Raw genomic sequence first — 16,494 nt, forward strand, 5'->3', positions numbered from 1 at the left:
TAATTTTGTTGTCTAGATGGGTTGGTAACTAGAATGAAATGCAAACTAGATTCTGTGTAAGGAGAGGACACTCAGCAGCTGTTTACACATCTGGACACAGGAGCACTAGTGTGGGACAAAAGAATACCCCTTTTGTTAGGGGGTCCCACACAGGTGCTCCAGTGTATACTATAGGGGTGTCTCCATCTGTGAAGCTTGTACAAAACAGGTAATTATTCAGGCTTGACAAAGGAAAAAAATATTTCTTCATCTTGCAACTCTGCCAAAACAGACAATTGTACCCCACTTCCAAGCAATTTTTCATATTCCTATTTCTGCCATCAAATATCTTTGTGCTAAGTATACCTATTTTTGTTCACATAGGGGAGAAAAGACTCGGAGGACACCACTCATCAGAGGAGACCACAGACCCCCCCCCACCTCAGGAAGAAGTGGAAATCCCCCAAAGCCAAGCAGAGCAGGAGGAGGAAGGAGACGTGGTTGAAATTGTCACCACAACAGGTGAGTGTCTGCGACCACAGGCTCAGGTAAGAGATGGATGCCGGCAGATTTATAATACATGGTGTGTTTTTTTTATATATTTTTAGGTGATCATGATGTTGTGGATGAAGGCCATTTCACCAGTGAAAGTGCCCAGATCCTGATCAGGGAGATCATGGGGTATAATAGGGAAAACATCCAGAAAAACATCAATGATGTTCAAAACAAAATGAAGAACATCATTGATGTTTTAGGGAGAGTTTAAAACCCCTTGAAATCCCTAATGTAGTTGGCGTTTTTTCCACAAAAATGTGTTGCACCTTTTTTTACATATTGTCGAAAAGCCAAATTTTGAAGATGCACACAGTGTGTCAACATGTGCTATGTGCCATCACGGGAGATCAAAGTATGCGTTTTGGGGGTGCAACCCCTTCCTCAATAATAAAGTAGCTGAGAGGAAGTGGTTGCACCCCCAAAACTCGTCCCTTGATCCCCCATGATGGCAGCTAACACATGTTGACATTCGGCAATTTGTGTGCATCTTCAAAATTTGGCTTTTCCAGGGGTGACTTCATCCCATCTGCTGAACGCAATATCAAACACAGTTTGTAAATGACTCATGTCTGATATTGCTTTCAATTTCTTCCAAAGTTGAACTTTGTAAGTTCTAGATTTGTGTATTTATTTTTGGTTTGAAACATGCCTGTTTTACCTTAAAAGGACATTTCTACTTTTATTATTGTCACCTATAAATATTGTATACAACAAACATGTTGTTTGGTTTTAAAAAGCTTTTATAAATGCACATGTGATTGTGTTTGGATTAAAAATATTGAGAATCAACAATGTGTGGCTCCTTCTTTCAAAGCTCCTAAACTTTTTTGGTGTGAAAATTGATTTTTTTTCTGTCACAATGGGGGTTATTTCCTAAGGGCAAATCCACTTTGCACTACAAGTGCAGTTTCAGTGCAGTCTCAAGTGCACTTGTAGTGCAAAGTGTCTTTGCCTTTAGTAAATAACACCCAACAGTGCTTTATAATTTTACAGAATCACGTCATTTTCAGGACTGCCCAAATTCATGTCATGGTCATCTAAAAGAAAAACAAGCAGTAAATGTAAGCAAATATTTTGTAAGTTAAATATTTTTTTAATTTCAAAAAGGCTCAGACATTGTCTGGCATATTGATGGCCCCCCTACCCGCAAAGTATTCAAGGTATCTTAGACGGACCTTATGGGCACTCGGGGGGGGGCAAGCCAGGACAGCCAGCTTCAAGCGCCGTCGGGGTTGGTTCATTTAAATTAACTCCGGATTCAGGCCCAACTGAGCCAGCATAGTTCACAGAATTTCTCCTTAAAAAGTTGTGGAGAACACAGCAAGCCAGGATGATATGATTGAGTTTATACTCCGCCATGTGTATGGGTGTAAGAAATAGGCGGAACCGGCTGGCCATGATTCCAAATGTGTTCTCCACCACTCTTCCAGCTCTGGCCAGCCGGTAATTAAAAACCCTCTGGTCCGGGGTGAGGGTCCTAATAGGGAATGGCCGCATAAGATGGTCCCCCAGCGCAAACGCTTCATCCGCAACGAAGATGAATGGGAGTCCTTCCGCATTGTCTTCTGGAGGTGGCAAGTCCAAGCTGCCATTCTGGAGATGCCTGTAGAACTCCGTGTGGGCGATGACTCCACCATCTGACATCCGGCCATTCTTCCCCACATCCACATACAGGAACTCGTAAGTAGCCGACACCACCGCCAACATCACAATACTATTGAACCCCTTGTAGTTGTAATAGTATGATCCCGAGTTGGGTGGTGGGAGGATGTGGACGTGTTTCCCATCAATTGCCCCTCCGCAGTTAGGAAAGTCCCACCGCTGGGCAAAGTGGGAGGCCACAGTCTGCCATTCCTGTGGGTTGGAAGGAAACTGGAGTCAAACAAGAATAAAATATTAATCACTTTGAACATAAACATGGAAAGCAGATTAGATACAAACATTCTTGGCCAACATCAGTATAACATTTATTTTAGGGACTATTTAAAGACAAAGGTATAAGGTCCACCTATCAGATTCCTCCCCCCCCCCATAAAATTTTACAAATGGCCCATGAGAGGGGGAAGGAATATGATAGGTGGACCTCTCCACTTCATTGAGAGATGAATGCCTAAATAATGTGTATTACTTTGGCCAGCCCCTCCTTACTTTACACTATTGGCAGCCCACTGGACAGGTAAGAAGTGTCATAATACAAAGAGATAAATACACACTGTACACATTTTAGCACATTTTTACATTCTGCTATTACCTATCAAGATAATAATAGGATACAAAAACTTAGAACAGTACCATTTAAAAGTATTCAGGCAGGCCCTTGCACTACATGCTTTGGGGAATTCATCCATAAATCTGACCACAAAAGAGGTGGGTATAGTGTGTATGGGTTTGGCAAAGTCAGGAGAGGATTGGTATCAGCTGAGTTAGCAGTTGGGGGGAGGGAGGGTTCCAAAAGATTTTGTGAACCCAAAAAAAAAGCCTCTGGCACTCTGCCTGAATTTCAAGCACACATCACAATTTTAAACATTTTAGGGGATATTTAGGGTAAAGCACTATTATGAAGCTGACAAATTACATTGTTAAGTGACTACATGAGGTGTATATAGGGCCAGGAGAGCATGCTGGTGAGGTAAGTGAAGGCAAATATGTATGAAGGACAAAAAAAATTACATAAAAATCCAGCATGCATGAGGACAAAGGGGACATTCACAGCATATTACTATCATGGTAATTAGGGAATGAGGAAAGAAATACAATATATTATCAAACATTAAATGCAATAAAATGTGATTTTAAAGGATAAAAATCTTACCTTAATATAGTCCTTATGCAGGACCTGAATGATGGCAGAACAGGTCTCTGGGATAATGATCCCCAGAGCCTGGGGGGTGATGCCTGTCAAGAACTTGAGGTCCTGTAGGCTTCTCCCCGTCATCAAGTACCACAGGGTGGCGACTAGCCTCTGCTCTGGAGTGATGGCTTGCCTTATGCAGGTATCCTGCCTGCTTATATAGGGGTCAGCAAAGCCAACAAATGGTGAAATACGGGGTCCGTCATCCTGAGAAAGTTTCTGAAATCGTTAGGATTATTCTTATGGATCTCACGGAGCAAAGGCATGTGACAGAACTGGTCACACTGGAGCAACCAATACTTGGTCCATGAACTCCTCCCCACCCTGTTCATGGACTGGGCTTGTGTCAAAGTAAGAACCCCAACACCAAGCCCCCGCACAGCATGAACTCTATGATGAGTACGTACACGCAACATGGCTAGAAAACGGTCGGCTGCTCAGAACGAAGTAACAGAACGCACTGAAGAACAGCAAGGCCTGTGAAGAACGACCTGAAAATCAGTAATGGATGAACAAGAACACAATGACAGAGTGGAGGGTAACTCCCCGCACGCACTGAAGACCAGATACAAACCCACAAGCACAAACTGAACAGCAGAAATACGATCTGAAAACCACGAGTCTGAAAAAGCGCAAATCGTCTCTCACCAAACTTTTACTAACACGAGATTAGCAAAAGGAGCCCAAAAGGTGCCGCGCTTGGTTCTGAACTGCCCTTTTATAGTATTGTCATACATGGTGTACGTGACCGCGTTCTTGGCGATCGGAAATTCTGACAACTTTGTGCGAGCGCGTGTAGACATAATAAGTTTGAGCCAACATCCGTTGTAAAAAATCCATGGATTGTGTTGTCGGAATGTCCGATCAATGTCCGATCGTGTGTACGGGGCATAAGTCGGTCTGGAGGACCAACACAAAAGGCCTAGGCGGGAAGCCTGAGCAGCAGTGCTGTGAAAAGAACCCTGGAGGTTTGATAATATTTTCTTTTGCATTTGAAATGATATTGGGAACCCCTTTGAGGGTAACTTTGTTTTAGTTTGGCTTTTCTTTCATTTTAAATAAAAGTGGGCCACCAAGCCCTAAAGCTGTATTCTTGGAGTGGACTAAACTCACTAGGGTTCACTGCATTCAGCTAAAAAAAATAGAATTATCACTATATATATATATATATATATATATATATATATATATATATATATATATATATATATATATATATATATATATACATACATACATACATACATACATACATATATATATATATATATATATATATATATATATACATCCTAAAATGAAAGGCTTGTCAGGATACAAATCTAAAATGAATGATCAGTGCTACTTTTCAGGTGGACTTGGACTTTCATTGCTGTGACTGATATAGAATATACAGTATGTGCAGGGATGTAATATATCTGAATTGCTTGTGTATTTTTGTGATTCTGTATGAAGCAGCGGGTTGCAGTCAGTCACTAGCAGGGTGTGCTAGAGAAGTATAATGCTTTTGTTATCAATGCAGTATTGAAATAAAAAAAAGAAAAAGAAAAGACTGACAGGCAGGGCTTTCATAACAGAAGGGGCCCTAGTGGTTCCCCAGGAGTGTTTAAAAAATACAGACACAAACTTTGCATGACATGACAAATTAGGAAGAGATTAAAGTGCAGTCTCATGTTTGAGACCATCTATATCCATATTTTGGGGACATCCTTGTTTTATTTTCTATATCGCCTTGTGCAGTCAAACATTTCTTGTTGTTGGTTCACTAAAGTGACTGATGGCCATTCTTTTTACACTTTGAGAAAAGAACCACACCGGAGATTGAATGAGCCTTGGACCCTATTGCCATGTAAGAGGTCTTAGGACCTCTTACATGGCATCTGGTCATCTGAAGGTCAATATTTATTAAAAGATAGAAGCATTATAAAAGTATACCCATGCTACATTATGTGGTTATTCATATGTCTAATTATTGAAACCAAACCTCATTTTCCCTAACACAAACCAGGGACCTGGTTCCAGATTGTGGAGGGAAAGAACACTTGAGATTGAATTGAGATGGACAAGCCAGATCATAACAAACATATGAATTATTGGCAGAATGGATTTTAAGAAATTCACTCATCACTAATATTGAATTAAAGCGGAGCTTGGCCTAAAAGTGGAAGTTCCGCTTTAAATCCTCCTCCCCCTCCTCTGCCACATTTAGCAGATCATTTTTTGGGGGCAAAGCGGGTACCTAGTTTTGACATGTACCTACTCCAACTTCTTCTTGGATCGGTCACCTCTCCCTCCCACAGTCTTCTGGGACATGTCACAGGTCTCAAAACACTGCGGGACCAATCACAAAGCGTAGCTGGCTGCCCACGGTGCTGGGAACCCGAAGGCTAGTGAAGAACTAGCCCGGGTGTTGATAGCACTGGATCCCTGTTAAATGCCATTATTGAATGTCTTTTAATCTTTTTTTTTGCCAGAGTCGAGAACCACTTTAAGCTATAGTAAGTTGTATTAAGGTAACATTCTCTTAGGGCAGGTGTAGGCAACCTCAGCACTTCAGCTGTGGCAAAACTACCAATCCCATCATGTCTCTGTCTCTAGGAGTCATGCCTGTGATTGTCAGGGTCTTGCAATGTTTCATGGGACTTGTGGTTTCACCACAGCTGGAAGGCCGAGGTTGCCTACCCCTTTCTTAGGGTATATTTGGAAAAAAAAAAAATTAAAGCGCAGATTGACACATTGAAGTTTTATCTTGCTGTGTGAATTTTCAGAACAAAATCAAATAAGTTTTATCTTCTGTGAATGCATGAATGAATGAACTGTAGGCTTGTAAGTACAATGTATTTATACTCCTCTCTTCTTTTTACATGCACAGAATATCCAAGGCTTGCATCATTGTTCCACTCACATAAAAGGACCACACAGTGTAGTGCTCTCTAAAATATTTCTTGCAAGAATTACCTGCATGGCATCATTGTATTAACCTTTCCATGCAAGAATGGTTTTGCACTGCATCTCCTTGTTAAGCTTTATGTACAAGAGTGTGCATGCAGAGCATTGATTTTTTTTTTACTGTGTAAATTCACCACTCCTCAGTTTGCTCTGTATATTTGTTCTTGGCTATTTTCTTAGTGAATCCATATACATTTTAAATGTTTGAAACAGTATTTGATTAAGCCCAAAATGTAATTAGAATATTGGTAGCATTGTACCTCGGATATAATATAGAGTTTCAGGACATTGTTCTATCATTTATTCTCTCCTATAAACATCCCAAGGAGATTTTTCTCCATTGTCTAGATGAAATATGCATTGTTTGAATTTATCTTTTAAGTACAACTCCTTTTCAACAATCTGACTCAACTTGTTGTTCCTCTTGGGGGACAGCCTGCTTCTTGTTTTAGAATCACAGATTTGACAGCTGCTAATTTAAGATAATGACCTCAAGTGCAAAGTTTCCCTTTTCCTTTTCAAGGCACACTCCACTTCATGGACTTTTTAACATAAGGCATCTGTTTCTCAGATTTGCAGGGCTACCACCCAGTGATCTTTTAGACTGAGATCACACAATTGTTTATGTTGGATATTAAGGGGAACCCCACACTAAAATTTAAAATAAAAAAGGTCCCCCCAAAATTCATACTAGATCTTTATCCGAGCATGCAGCCTGGAAGGTCAGGAAAGGGGGGGGGGACAAGTGAGTGCCGCTCCCCTCCCTTTCCTGACCTGCCAGCTTGCATGCTCAGATAAGGGTCTGTTATGGATCTTGGGGGAACCCCACACTGGTTTTTTTTTGCCATGGGGTTTCCCTTAAAATCCATACCACACCCAAAGGGTGTGGTATGGATTAGGGGGACCCTGCGTAGTTTTTTAAACATTTTAAATTTTTTTCTATATTGCCGGCAATGCTATTGTATTGCCAGCAATTTAAATGTCATTTCATTCATTTTTTTTCTCTTTAGAAATGTCAGTTTTGCTGCAGTAGGTTCTAGCCACGGCACAGATGTGCCACTTAACAGGCAGACTAAGGGGACCCTCCAGGCACTATATTTAAAGAAGTTATTAATTTTTATTGTTTCACTTTAAGCATCATTAAAATCACTGCTCCTGAAAAAATGATCTTTTTTAAAAACTTTTTTTGCATTGATACATGTCCCCCAGGGCAGTACTCGGACCCCCATATTCTTTTTTATGGCCAATTACTTGCATATAAGCTTTCAAAATGGGGACTGTTGATTTTTTAAGTTTGAGTCCCATAGACTTTAATAGGGTTCACCGTTCGGATTAGAATTCTTTCTCTGTTCGGGAGTTCTGGTGCAAACCGAACAGGGGGGAGTTCGGCCCATCTCTATTTGTAAGACAGACAAAAATATTGTATTGGCACACTAAATAGTATATAAGCAGTTTTACCAGGTTGCAGTTTCAGCGATGCATCAGGCTGGTTTTTATCAAGAAATCAAAATTTGACTACAATGTTCTGTTCTGCCCCTACCTAACAACGGTACTTTTATTTTCTCCATCAGTTCATCTCCCACAGCTATTACCTTTTGATTAACTATCACCTTCCTCCTATATTGTAAGCTCTAACTGGCCCTCTGATTCCTCCTGTATTGAATTGTATTGTAACTGTACTGTCTGCCCTCCTGTTGTAAAGTGATGCGCATACTGTTGGCACTATATAAATTCTGTATAATCGTAATATTTCACAGAAAAACTATTTTAAAATTGTACACCGATGCGCATTATGTAAGCAGCTTTAGTAGGCTGCAGGAAATCAAAATTGGAGTGTATTATTTCACAGAAAAATTGCATACTCAATGCACACTATGTAAGCAGCTTAAGAATGAGAAACCAGGCAGATTTTATCATAAAATAAAAATTATAATGCATTACTGGACTCCAAGTAGTCTGCGGTCATATGGTTTAGGTGCTACTTGTGATTGCAGTGTTAAGCTGGGCCCATGTGCAGTGCTATTAAAAAGATTTAAAATTGTCACTGAGGCAACAATCACTTCTCCTGCTTGATCTGATCTGAGGATAGGAGGCGCATTGGGTAGGGGATCCTGCCACTATATGAAAAAAAGTGTGCATTTTTTCATTTGCAGATACAGAAATTGCTTTCTCCCTACTAGCTGCACATACAGAACCTCTACCTCTCTCTTTAGGCCTGACAAAATGAATTATTTTGAAATAAAATACACCTCCTACAAAAGATTAAAACCTAAAACACTGAAAATCTTCAAAAGCTAAACCCCAACTCAACATTTTTGTATTTTTTTTAACTCCAAGTATACAGTTGTCCTAGATGAACTGTTGGGTCTATGCACTATGAACACAGAAGGAGTTTATATTCATGCAATAATATGTATACACTATGCAGCCCACCAATCTGCAATTCACTGTAATGTAGCTCGATGCAGCGCTGTATATAGCACTGTTTAGCACTGTATAGTAGTGCAACAATGCCCTCTTCTCCTACAACCACTCTGTCACCTTTCCCTATCTACTCTACAAATCTCAGCCGAGCTGACCAGCCGAGATTAAAACTATGTATGGGCAGTCTGATTGTACCCAAGTTGATTGATCCATCAACTTAGGTACAACCAGCCTGTTTTATTTTTCATGTGATTATTGACAGCGGCTATGGCCGCTGGCAATAATCACTGTGGCAGAGATTTGCTAAAACTGGTGCAGTTGTGCATGGTAGCCAATCAGCTTCTAACTTCAGCTTGTTCAATTAAGCTTTGGCAATTAAAACCTGATTGCATAGTTGCACCAGATTTTGCACTTTCCAATTTTAGTAAATAACTCCCTCATAGTTGCCAACATTGTAAAAAAAAATGTAGGGACACTTTTTTGGCTGTAGGCAGAGTCTTGTTATAATTAGGGGCCGGGGCATGCATTTGTAGGCATGGCACAGGGGGAAAGTAAAAATGTGGCGCGCGAAGCGTGCCGTGGCAAAAAATGGTGTGAAAAGGTGGGCATGTCTTAAATGGGAGTGGCTCAAAGGGGGTGTGGTTAGAGTCTGAGATAAATAAGGGATGGAGAGGGAAAGGGGGGGAGAGGGATGGAGAGGGAAAGGGGGGGAGAGGGATGGAGGGACAGCAGCCCCAGATCCTACACAACAATGAAAATATGTGTATTCTAGAAAGTTTAACAATCAGCAGATAAAGATACTCCAAACACCTGGTGTTAGCACTTCAATCGTCCTGGCACCATGGTTGTTATGATGTCAGGATGATTGAAGTGCATTATTTCTATTATTACATTGTAATATAAAATGAAATCATTCAACTCACCATAATGCCGAATCAGTGGGATCCCTGAGCGTTTAACCTGCCATCCGTCCTTGCATCAGGTGCCCCCAGCAGAGTCAGTCCTTGCATCAGGGGTCCCAGCAGAGTCCGTCCTTGCATCAGGTGCACCCAGCAGAGTCCGTCCTTGCATCAGGTGCGCCCAGCAGAGTCTGTCCTTGCATCAGGTGTCCCAGCGGAGTCCGTCCTTGCATCAGGTGCCCCCAGCGGAGCCCCCCTTACATCAGTTGTCCCCAGCGGAGACCCCTTACATCAGGTGTCCCCAGCAGAGCCCCCCTTACATCAGGTGTCCCCAGTGGAGCCCTTCTTACATCTGGTGTCTCCAGGGCCCCTCCTTACATCAGGTGTCCCCAGGGCTCCAGTTATCTGCAGTAGTATAACACAAGATGGGGAAAGTGACAAGAGAGGTGCCACCATAACCCCTTACAGCGCTCTCCAGCCTCCTCCGTGCTCCTCTCCCGCCATAACACTTGAACAGGGACAGTGTCATCCAGCCGAGGCATGGAACGCAAGCCGCTTCCTCCTACACAGCACTGCTACACAGGAAGGCTTAGACCATATCAGCTTCTGGGTTACATTAGGTCATGGCATGCTGGGGGGAGTGTGGTGTATTAGAGTGGGAGGGGCTGGGGGAATAGGCGGGGTTTAACTGGGTGAGAGGGGCTGGGCGGGATGAAGGCACACAGTGGGCTTTGTGTTACAGCCACCCAGCCGACTCCGCCTCTTGTTCTTGGTCTTTGGGAAAATGGCGGCCAGCGGAGACATTGTCTCCGCCGGCCGCGGACCTCTAGAGGAGGCAGCGGGAAGCTGTGAAAAATCGGGAAAAAAACAATTTCCCGGGACATTTACCGGGAAATGCTAAAATTGTGAAAAAGGTCCAAATCCCATGAATGTCCCGGGAAATTCGGGACAGTTGGTAAGTATGCTCCCTATGTGTTCTCTTGGCAGGGGCCTGTGGTTGCAGGAAAGAAAATGTCACCATCTATGGCCAGTTTAAGTCTAAAACACACACTGGGGTTTATTTACTAATGGCAAATCCACTGTGCACTACAAGTGCACTTAGAATTGCAGTCGCTGTAAATATGAGGGGGACATGCAAGGAAAATAAAAAACAGCATTTTTGCTTGCACATGATTGGATGATAGGAATCAGCAGGGCTTCCCCTCATTTCAGATCTTCCCCTCACATCTACAGTGACTTCACTTCCAAGTGCACTTGCAGTGCAAAGTGGATTTGCCTTAGTAAATCAACCCCATTGTCTGTGTAAATCACTGCATATAGCACTGTTCATGATTGTAAAGCATAACAACAACTATTTGAAGGCGCTCTGTCAGCTATCCCTAGATACTCCTAGTCTCTATTTATACTGACAAAAGGCTGCTGGGAACCTTGATTTTTTAAGCAGGGGGATGCTGAAAAAGAAAACCTATTTTATTGGCCCTTCTAAGCCACTTGACCACAGTACATAGGCAAGGAAGTTTGGCATTTGTAGTCATTGGTTCCTAGAGCGACAAAAGATGCATTAGTTTATTATTTTCTAAAACTGTGAACAACTTGGGTTTGGGGTGACCTCATCTTCAACCTACACCTGAAACTCATCCCTAATGAACAGCTTTTAAACCAGAGTCCTGCAGATAACAATTTTTTCTTCTTTATTAATGGATGGGGAAATCAAAGTATAGCAATTACTTTGTACTGTATATCTAGCAAATACATTCCAAATGTATTGTAAGTGTTCATATAATTACACAACTTCTTTTGTCTTTTCATTCTAGTGCCTTGTGTTTGAAGATGCACCAAATGGAGTTGTGGCAGCAGTGGCAGCTGGTATGCAAGTGGTCATGATTCCAGATGAAAATCTAAATCGAGATTTAACAAAGAAAGCATCTTTAGTGCTCAAATCAATGGAGGAATTTAAACCAGAATTATTTGGCTTACCACCTTATGAATAGAAACAGAAGTGTGTGGTAGTTAGAACTGTTTCCACGGTTTTCTAAATAAAGTATAATTTACAGCATTAATTCAAGTTTTAAAATTGAAAATAAAGAAAGAATTGTTCATACAGTTGTTTTCTTATTTCTCACACTGTCATTTGCCACTCAGATAGTGAGCAATTACATAATGGTAAAATTGAATAAAGACACCAGGGGCGAATGCTTCGGCCCGAGCATAAGTTCGGGCCGAACTTTGGTTGTTCAGACGTTCGGTGAACAACGAACATTATGCGGTGTTCACAGCAAATTCGAAAGTCGCAGAACCCCGTTAAAGTCTATGGGATATTAACATGGAAACTAAGTTATTTTTTACTATTTTTATCTTTTTTTTTGTGAAATGGTAGGGGTACAATGTACCTGTTACCAATTCACATAGGGGGGTGGGATCTGGGGGTCCTCTTGTTAAAAGGGGCTTCCAGATTCCAATAAGCCCCCCAACTGCAGACCCCCTCAACCACCCGGCAAGGGTTGTGGGGATGAGGCCCTTGTCTCCATCCACATGGGGACAAAGTGCTTTGGGAGCTACTCCAAAGCATCCTCCCCATGTTGAGGGCATGTGGCCTGGGTTTTTTTGAAAAAATTTGGCTCAGGGTTCTCCTTAATATCCATACCAGACCTGAAGGGCCTGGTTTGGATTTTGGGGGGATCCCCGTGCAATTTTTTATTTTTATTTCGGTTCGGGGTTCCCCTTGATAGTCATACCATTCATGGGCCGTCTGGATACCTTATGGGAATCACCACCATCGACACCATTGTTTTTAGTGGTTTTTGAATACTGTATTTATGTATATTGTTTTTGAATAAATTATATCATATTTTATCTTGTTGCCGTTAAAGTCCCACTTCTTTGGGGGTACCTCCTTTATCTCTTACACTAGGGATGTTGGCAACCTCTTAAGGTACAGATGATGTTCATCCTTTATATTAATATTCATACCAGACCCAAGGGGCCTGGTAATGGACAGGGGGGTAACCCATGTCATTTTTTTTAATTAGTTTTATTTATATTGATGGGATCCGACAATTCATGACAGTCGCAATCAGTTTTAAATGACTTGTTTTCCTTTAGCCCGGGTTCACACCTATGCGAATTAGATGTGCGTTTCCCCGCATCTAATTTGCATAGTAGGAGAATGGGACTGGCTCCCTATGGAGCCGGTTCACATATCTCCGGGGCGACTGCGGAGCGCACTGCACAAAAACGCTGTGCGTCTTTGGCTCCGTTTCAGGGCCAAATTCAGGCATAGAATCGGCCCTGAAACAGGGAACAGGGACGCACAGCGCTCCTGTGTGATCCGCAGCCCGGTATAGTGTGAACCCGGGCTTAGAAATTTAATTTTGCTGTGGTACTGTTCTAAACACTGGAAAACTGCACCACTTTACAGGCATACTAAGGACATCCCCCAGGCACGATATTTAAAGGAATATTTAATTTTTATTGTTTCACTTTAAGCATTATTAAAATCACTGCTCCTGAAAAAACTGCCGTTTTTAAAACTTTTTTTTGCATTGATATATGTCTCCTGGGGCAGGACCCGGGTCCCCAAACACTTTGTATGGCAATAACTTGCATATAAGCCTTTAAAGTGAGCACTTTTGATTTTTCATGTTCGTGTCCCATAGACTTTAACGGTGTTCACGTGTTCGTCCAAATTTTCTGCCTGTTCGCAAGTTCTGGTGCGAACCTAAGCGGGTGGTGTTCGACTCATCCCTAAAAGACACCAGTCCATCCAATTCAACCTAAGTGTGTGTATTTGGGACTACTATTTTCCATATGCTTTTACAGTGTGTTCACTAAGAAACCTATCTAAAAGTTTTTTAAATGTATCTACACTGTCTGCTGACACCACCAACTGTGGAAGGGAGTTTCACACCACTCTAACAGCAAAGAACCCTTTATGCAGTTTAAGATTAAGTCACTTCTCATCCATCTTCATTGTGTGGCCACATGTCTTTTTTAGAGACCTAAGAATAAATAGCTTTCTCCCAGAGCTAGTGTCACTGTTCAGAGATTTTTATATTGTAATTATATCCCTCTTCAGCGCCTCTTCTCTTATGCCGCGTACACATGATCGGATTTTATGCCATATTTGGTCCGGCAATCTTTTCGACAGACTTTGTAGCGTAGGTGTGCCGAACTTAAAAACGGACGGACTTGGACACACACAATAATTCCAAAAGTCCGATGGTTTTGAACGTGGTGACGTACAGCATGTACGATGGGACTAGATAAAGGAAGTTCAAGCCCCACTACACCACCCTTTGGGCTCCTTCTGCTAATCTCGTGTTTATCTCGTTTTAGTAGAAGTTTGGTTAGAGACGATTCGTGTTTTTCACACTTGAGCTTATTTCGATCATTTTCTGCGGTTCAGTTTGTGCTTGTGAGGTTTGTATCTGCTTTTCAGTGAGTGTTGGTCAGTTCGTAGCCTGCCTAGCAGGCCGTTCTGGTCCGCTCGTTCCTGATTTTCAGGTCGCTCTTCATAGGCCTTGCTGTTCTTCAGTGCATTTGTTCTAAGTTTGGTTGTTTGACCAACTGACCGTTTTGAAGCCATGTTGCGTGGACGTACTCGTTCTCGAGTTTGTGCTGCGTGGGGACTTGGTGTTGGGGTTAATACTTTGACCCGAGTCCAGTCCATGAACAGGGCGAGGAGGAGTTCATGGATGAAGAATTGGTTGCGCCAGCGTGACCAGTTCTGTCACATGCCTTTGCTCCGTGAGATCTGTGAGAATAATCCTGAGGATTTCAGGAATTATCTCAGGATGACGGACCCCGTTTTTGAATGTCTGCTGGCTATGCTGACCACCTATATCAGCAGGCAGGATACCTGCATGAGGCAAGCCATTACTGCGGAGCAGAGGCTAGTTGCCACTTTACGTTACTTGGTGACTGGGAGAAGTCTTAAGGGACTTGAAGTTCTCGACAGGCATCTCCCCCCAGGCTCTGGGGATCATAATCCCAGAGACCTGTTCTGCTATTATTCAGGTCCTGCAGAAAGACTATATGAAGGAAAGTTTTATCCTTTAACATTACATGATATGTATTTAATGTTTGCTAATGTATTGTCTAAATGTCCTCGTTGCCTAATTACCATGTTTGGAATATGCTGTGAATGTCCCCTTTATCTTCATGCATGCCTGTTTTTTTAAAATTAATAATTTTTTGCCCTACATGCATATTTACCTTCAATAACCTCCCCACCATACAATCCTGGGTCCATTTATACCTCTAGCCTATAGTCCCTTGAACAATGTATATTGTCAGCTCCATTGTACTGTTTTACCCTCCCCCACCCCCTCAAATGTTAGCAACTGTCAGGTGTGTTCTTGGCCCAAATTAGAACCCCTCCCCCACCCCCTCAAATGTTTGCAACTGTCAGGTGTGTTCTTGGCCCCAATTAGAACCCCTCCCCCACATACAAATTGATTAATGGTCCATCAGAGGGGGTGAGTAATCGTACAAGTGGGCCTTATGTTTTTTTTTTCTAAAAATAACACATATTAATAATGTTCGAGTGCTGTTTTTCAAGAATGTTTTTGTGTAATCTGATATCCAAGTTATGTGTAAAAGTACTTATATTTTTTTTTCTTGTTTGACTCCACAGTTTCCTTCGAACACACAGGAATGGCAGACTGTGGCCTCCCAGTTCGCTGACAGTTAGGACTTTCCCAACTGTGTCGGGGCGATCGATGGGAAGCATGTCCGCATTGTACCACCACCCCATTCGGGGTCTTATTTCTACAACTATAAGGGGTTCCATAGTGTAGTTTTGATGGCGGTGGTCTCGGCCCAATTAGAATTTATGTTCGTGGACGTGGGGAAGAACGTCTGGATGTCTGACGGAGGAGTCTTTGCACAGACCGAGCTGTGCCAGCGTCTCCAGACTGGTGGCCTGGGATTGCCACCTGATGACCAGAACGTGGATGGACTCCCCTCAGTTTTCATCGCTAATGAAGTGTTTGCTCTCGGCGAGCACTTGATGAGGCCGTTCCCCCAAAGGACACTCACCCTTGAGAGGAGGGCATTTAATTACCGGCTGGCCAGAGCAAGAAGAGTTGTGGAAAATGCCTTTGGGATTCAGGCCAGCCAGTTCCGTTTGTTCCTCTCGGCAATAAATCTTGCAGAATACAAGATCAATTATGTTATCATGGCTTGCTGCATTCTGCATAATTTCTTGAGGTATCATTCTTTGACATTTATAACTTCTGTTGGGCCTGAGGCTGGACTTGGTGTTGAACAACCACTCACAGGCCTGGAAAGTGGCCGTATTGGCTTGGCCCCCCAAACCGCCCGTCAAGTGCGTGACAGATATGTCAATTATTTTAATGGTCGGGGGGCCATTGCAATGCAACAAGAGCTTTAAGATTTTATTAAAAAAATAAAATAAATTTTGGCAACAATCTCTTGTTTTGATTCTTGTTTGCATTTAGTTTTGTCTGTCTCCTAGTGCACTTGTAGTGGCAAGTGCATTTCCCTTTAGTTAATAAGGCCCTTTGTCACTGTAACCACACAAAAAAAAATAAAAAACTGTTATTGATAAATAATAAGCCACACACATTGTAGTAGTAAAAACATTTTTTACTGTGTGCACATTGAAAGGTGCATTTTGTTTGAACGTGCTTATGTTTTTTTGTTATTTTTTTTTTGGTAACAATATATTTTTTTTTTTTTTAGTTTTGGCATATTTGCATAAAATATACATTGTTTACAAAATTTGGCTTGACAACAGGGTTTTTAAAAACATAAGAACCAAAAATAACAGGAACTTACAAAGTTCAACATGTTAATAAAGGTGCTGGTGATGTC

At 42.0% G+C, this 16,494-nt stretch overlaps 1 protein-coding gene across 2 annotated transcripts in view; it reads left to right on the forward strand.

Moving 5' to 3' along the window:
- Window positions 1–16,494, forward strand: part of PUDP (pseudouridine 5'-phosphatase) — a 634,921-nt gene that overhangs the window by 567,599 nt on the left and 50,828 nt on the right. The window contains exon 4 of one of the 2 annotated variants that reach the window (XM_073616376.1): window positions 11,472–11,758. The exons of the other annotated variant lie outside the window; for it this stretch is intronic. Within the exon in view, the coding sequence (XP_073472477.1) occupies window positions 11,472–11,648 (177 nt within the window). The 3' untranslated portion in view covers window positions 11,649–11,758. Of the gene's footprint in view, window positions 1–11,471; window positions 11,759–16,494 lie in introns of those variants that run through there. 2 annotated transcript variants of the gene reach the window in all.

The sequence above is a fragment of the Aquarana catesbeiana genome, linkage group LG02, assembly GCF_042186555.1.
Source record: "Aquarana catesbeiana isolate 2022-GZ linkage group LG02, ASM4218655v1, whole genome shotgun sequence".
Lineage (NCBI taxonomy): Eukaryota > Metazoa > Chordata > Amphibia > Anura > Ranidae > Aquarana > Aquarana catesbeiana.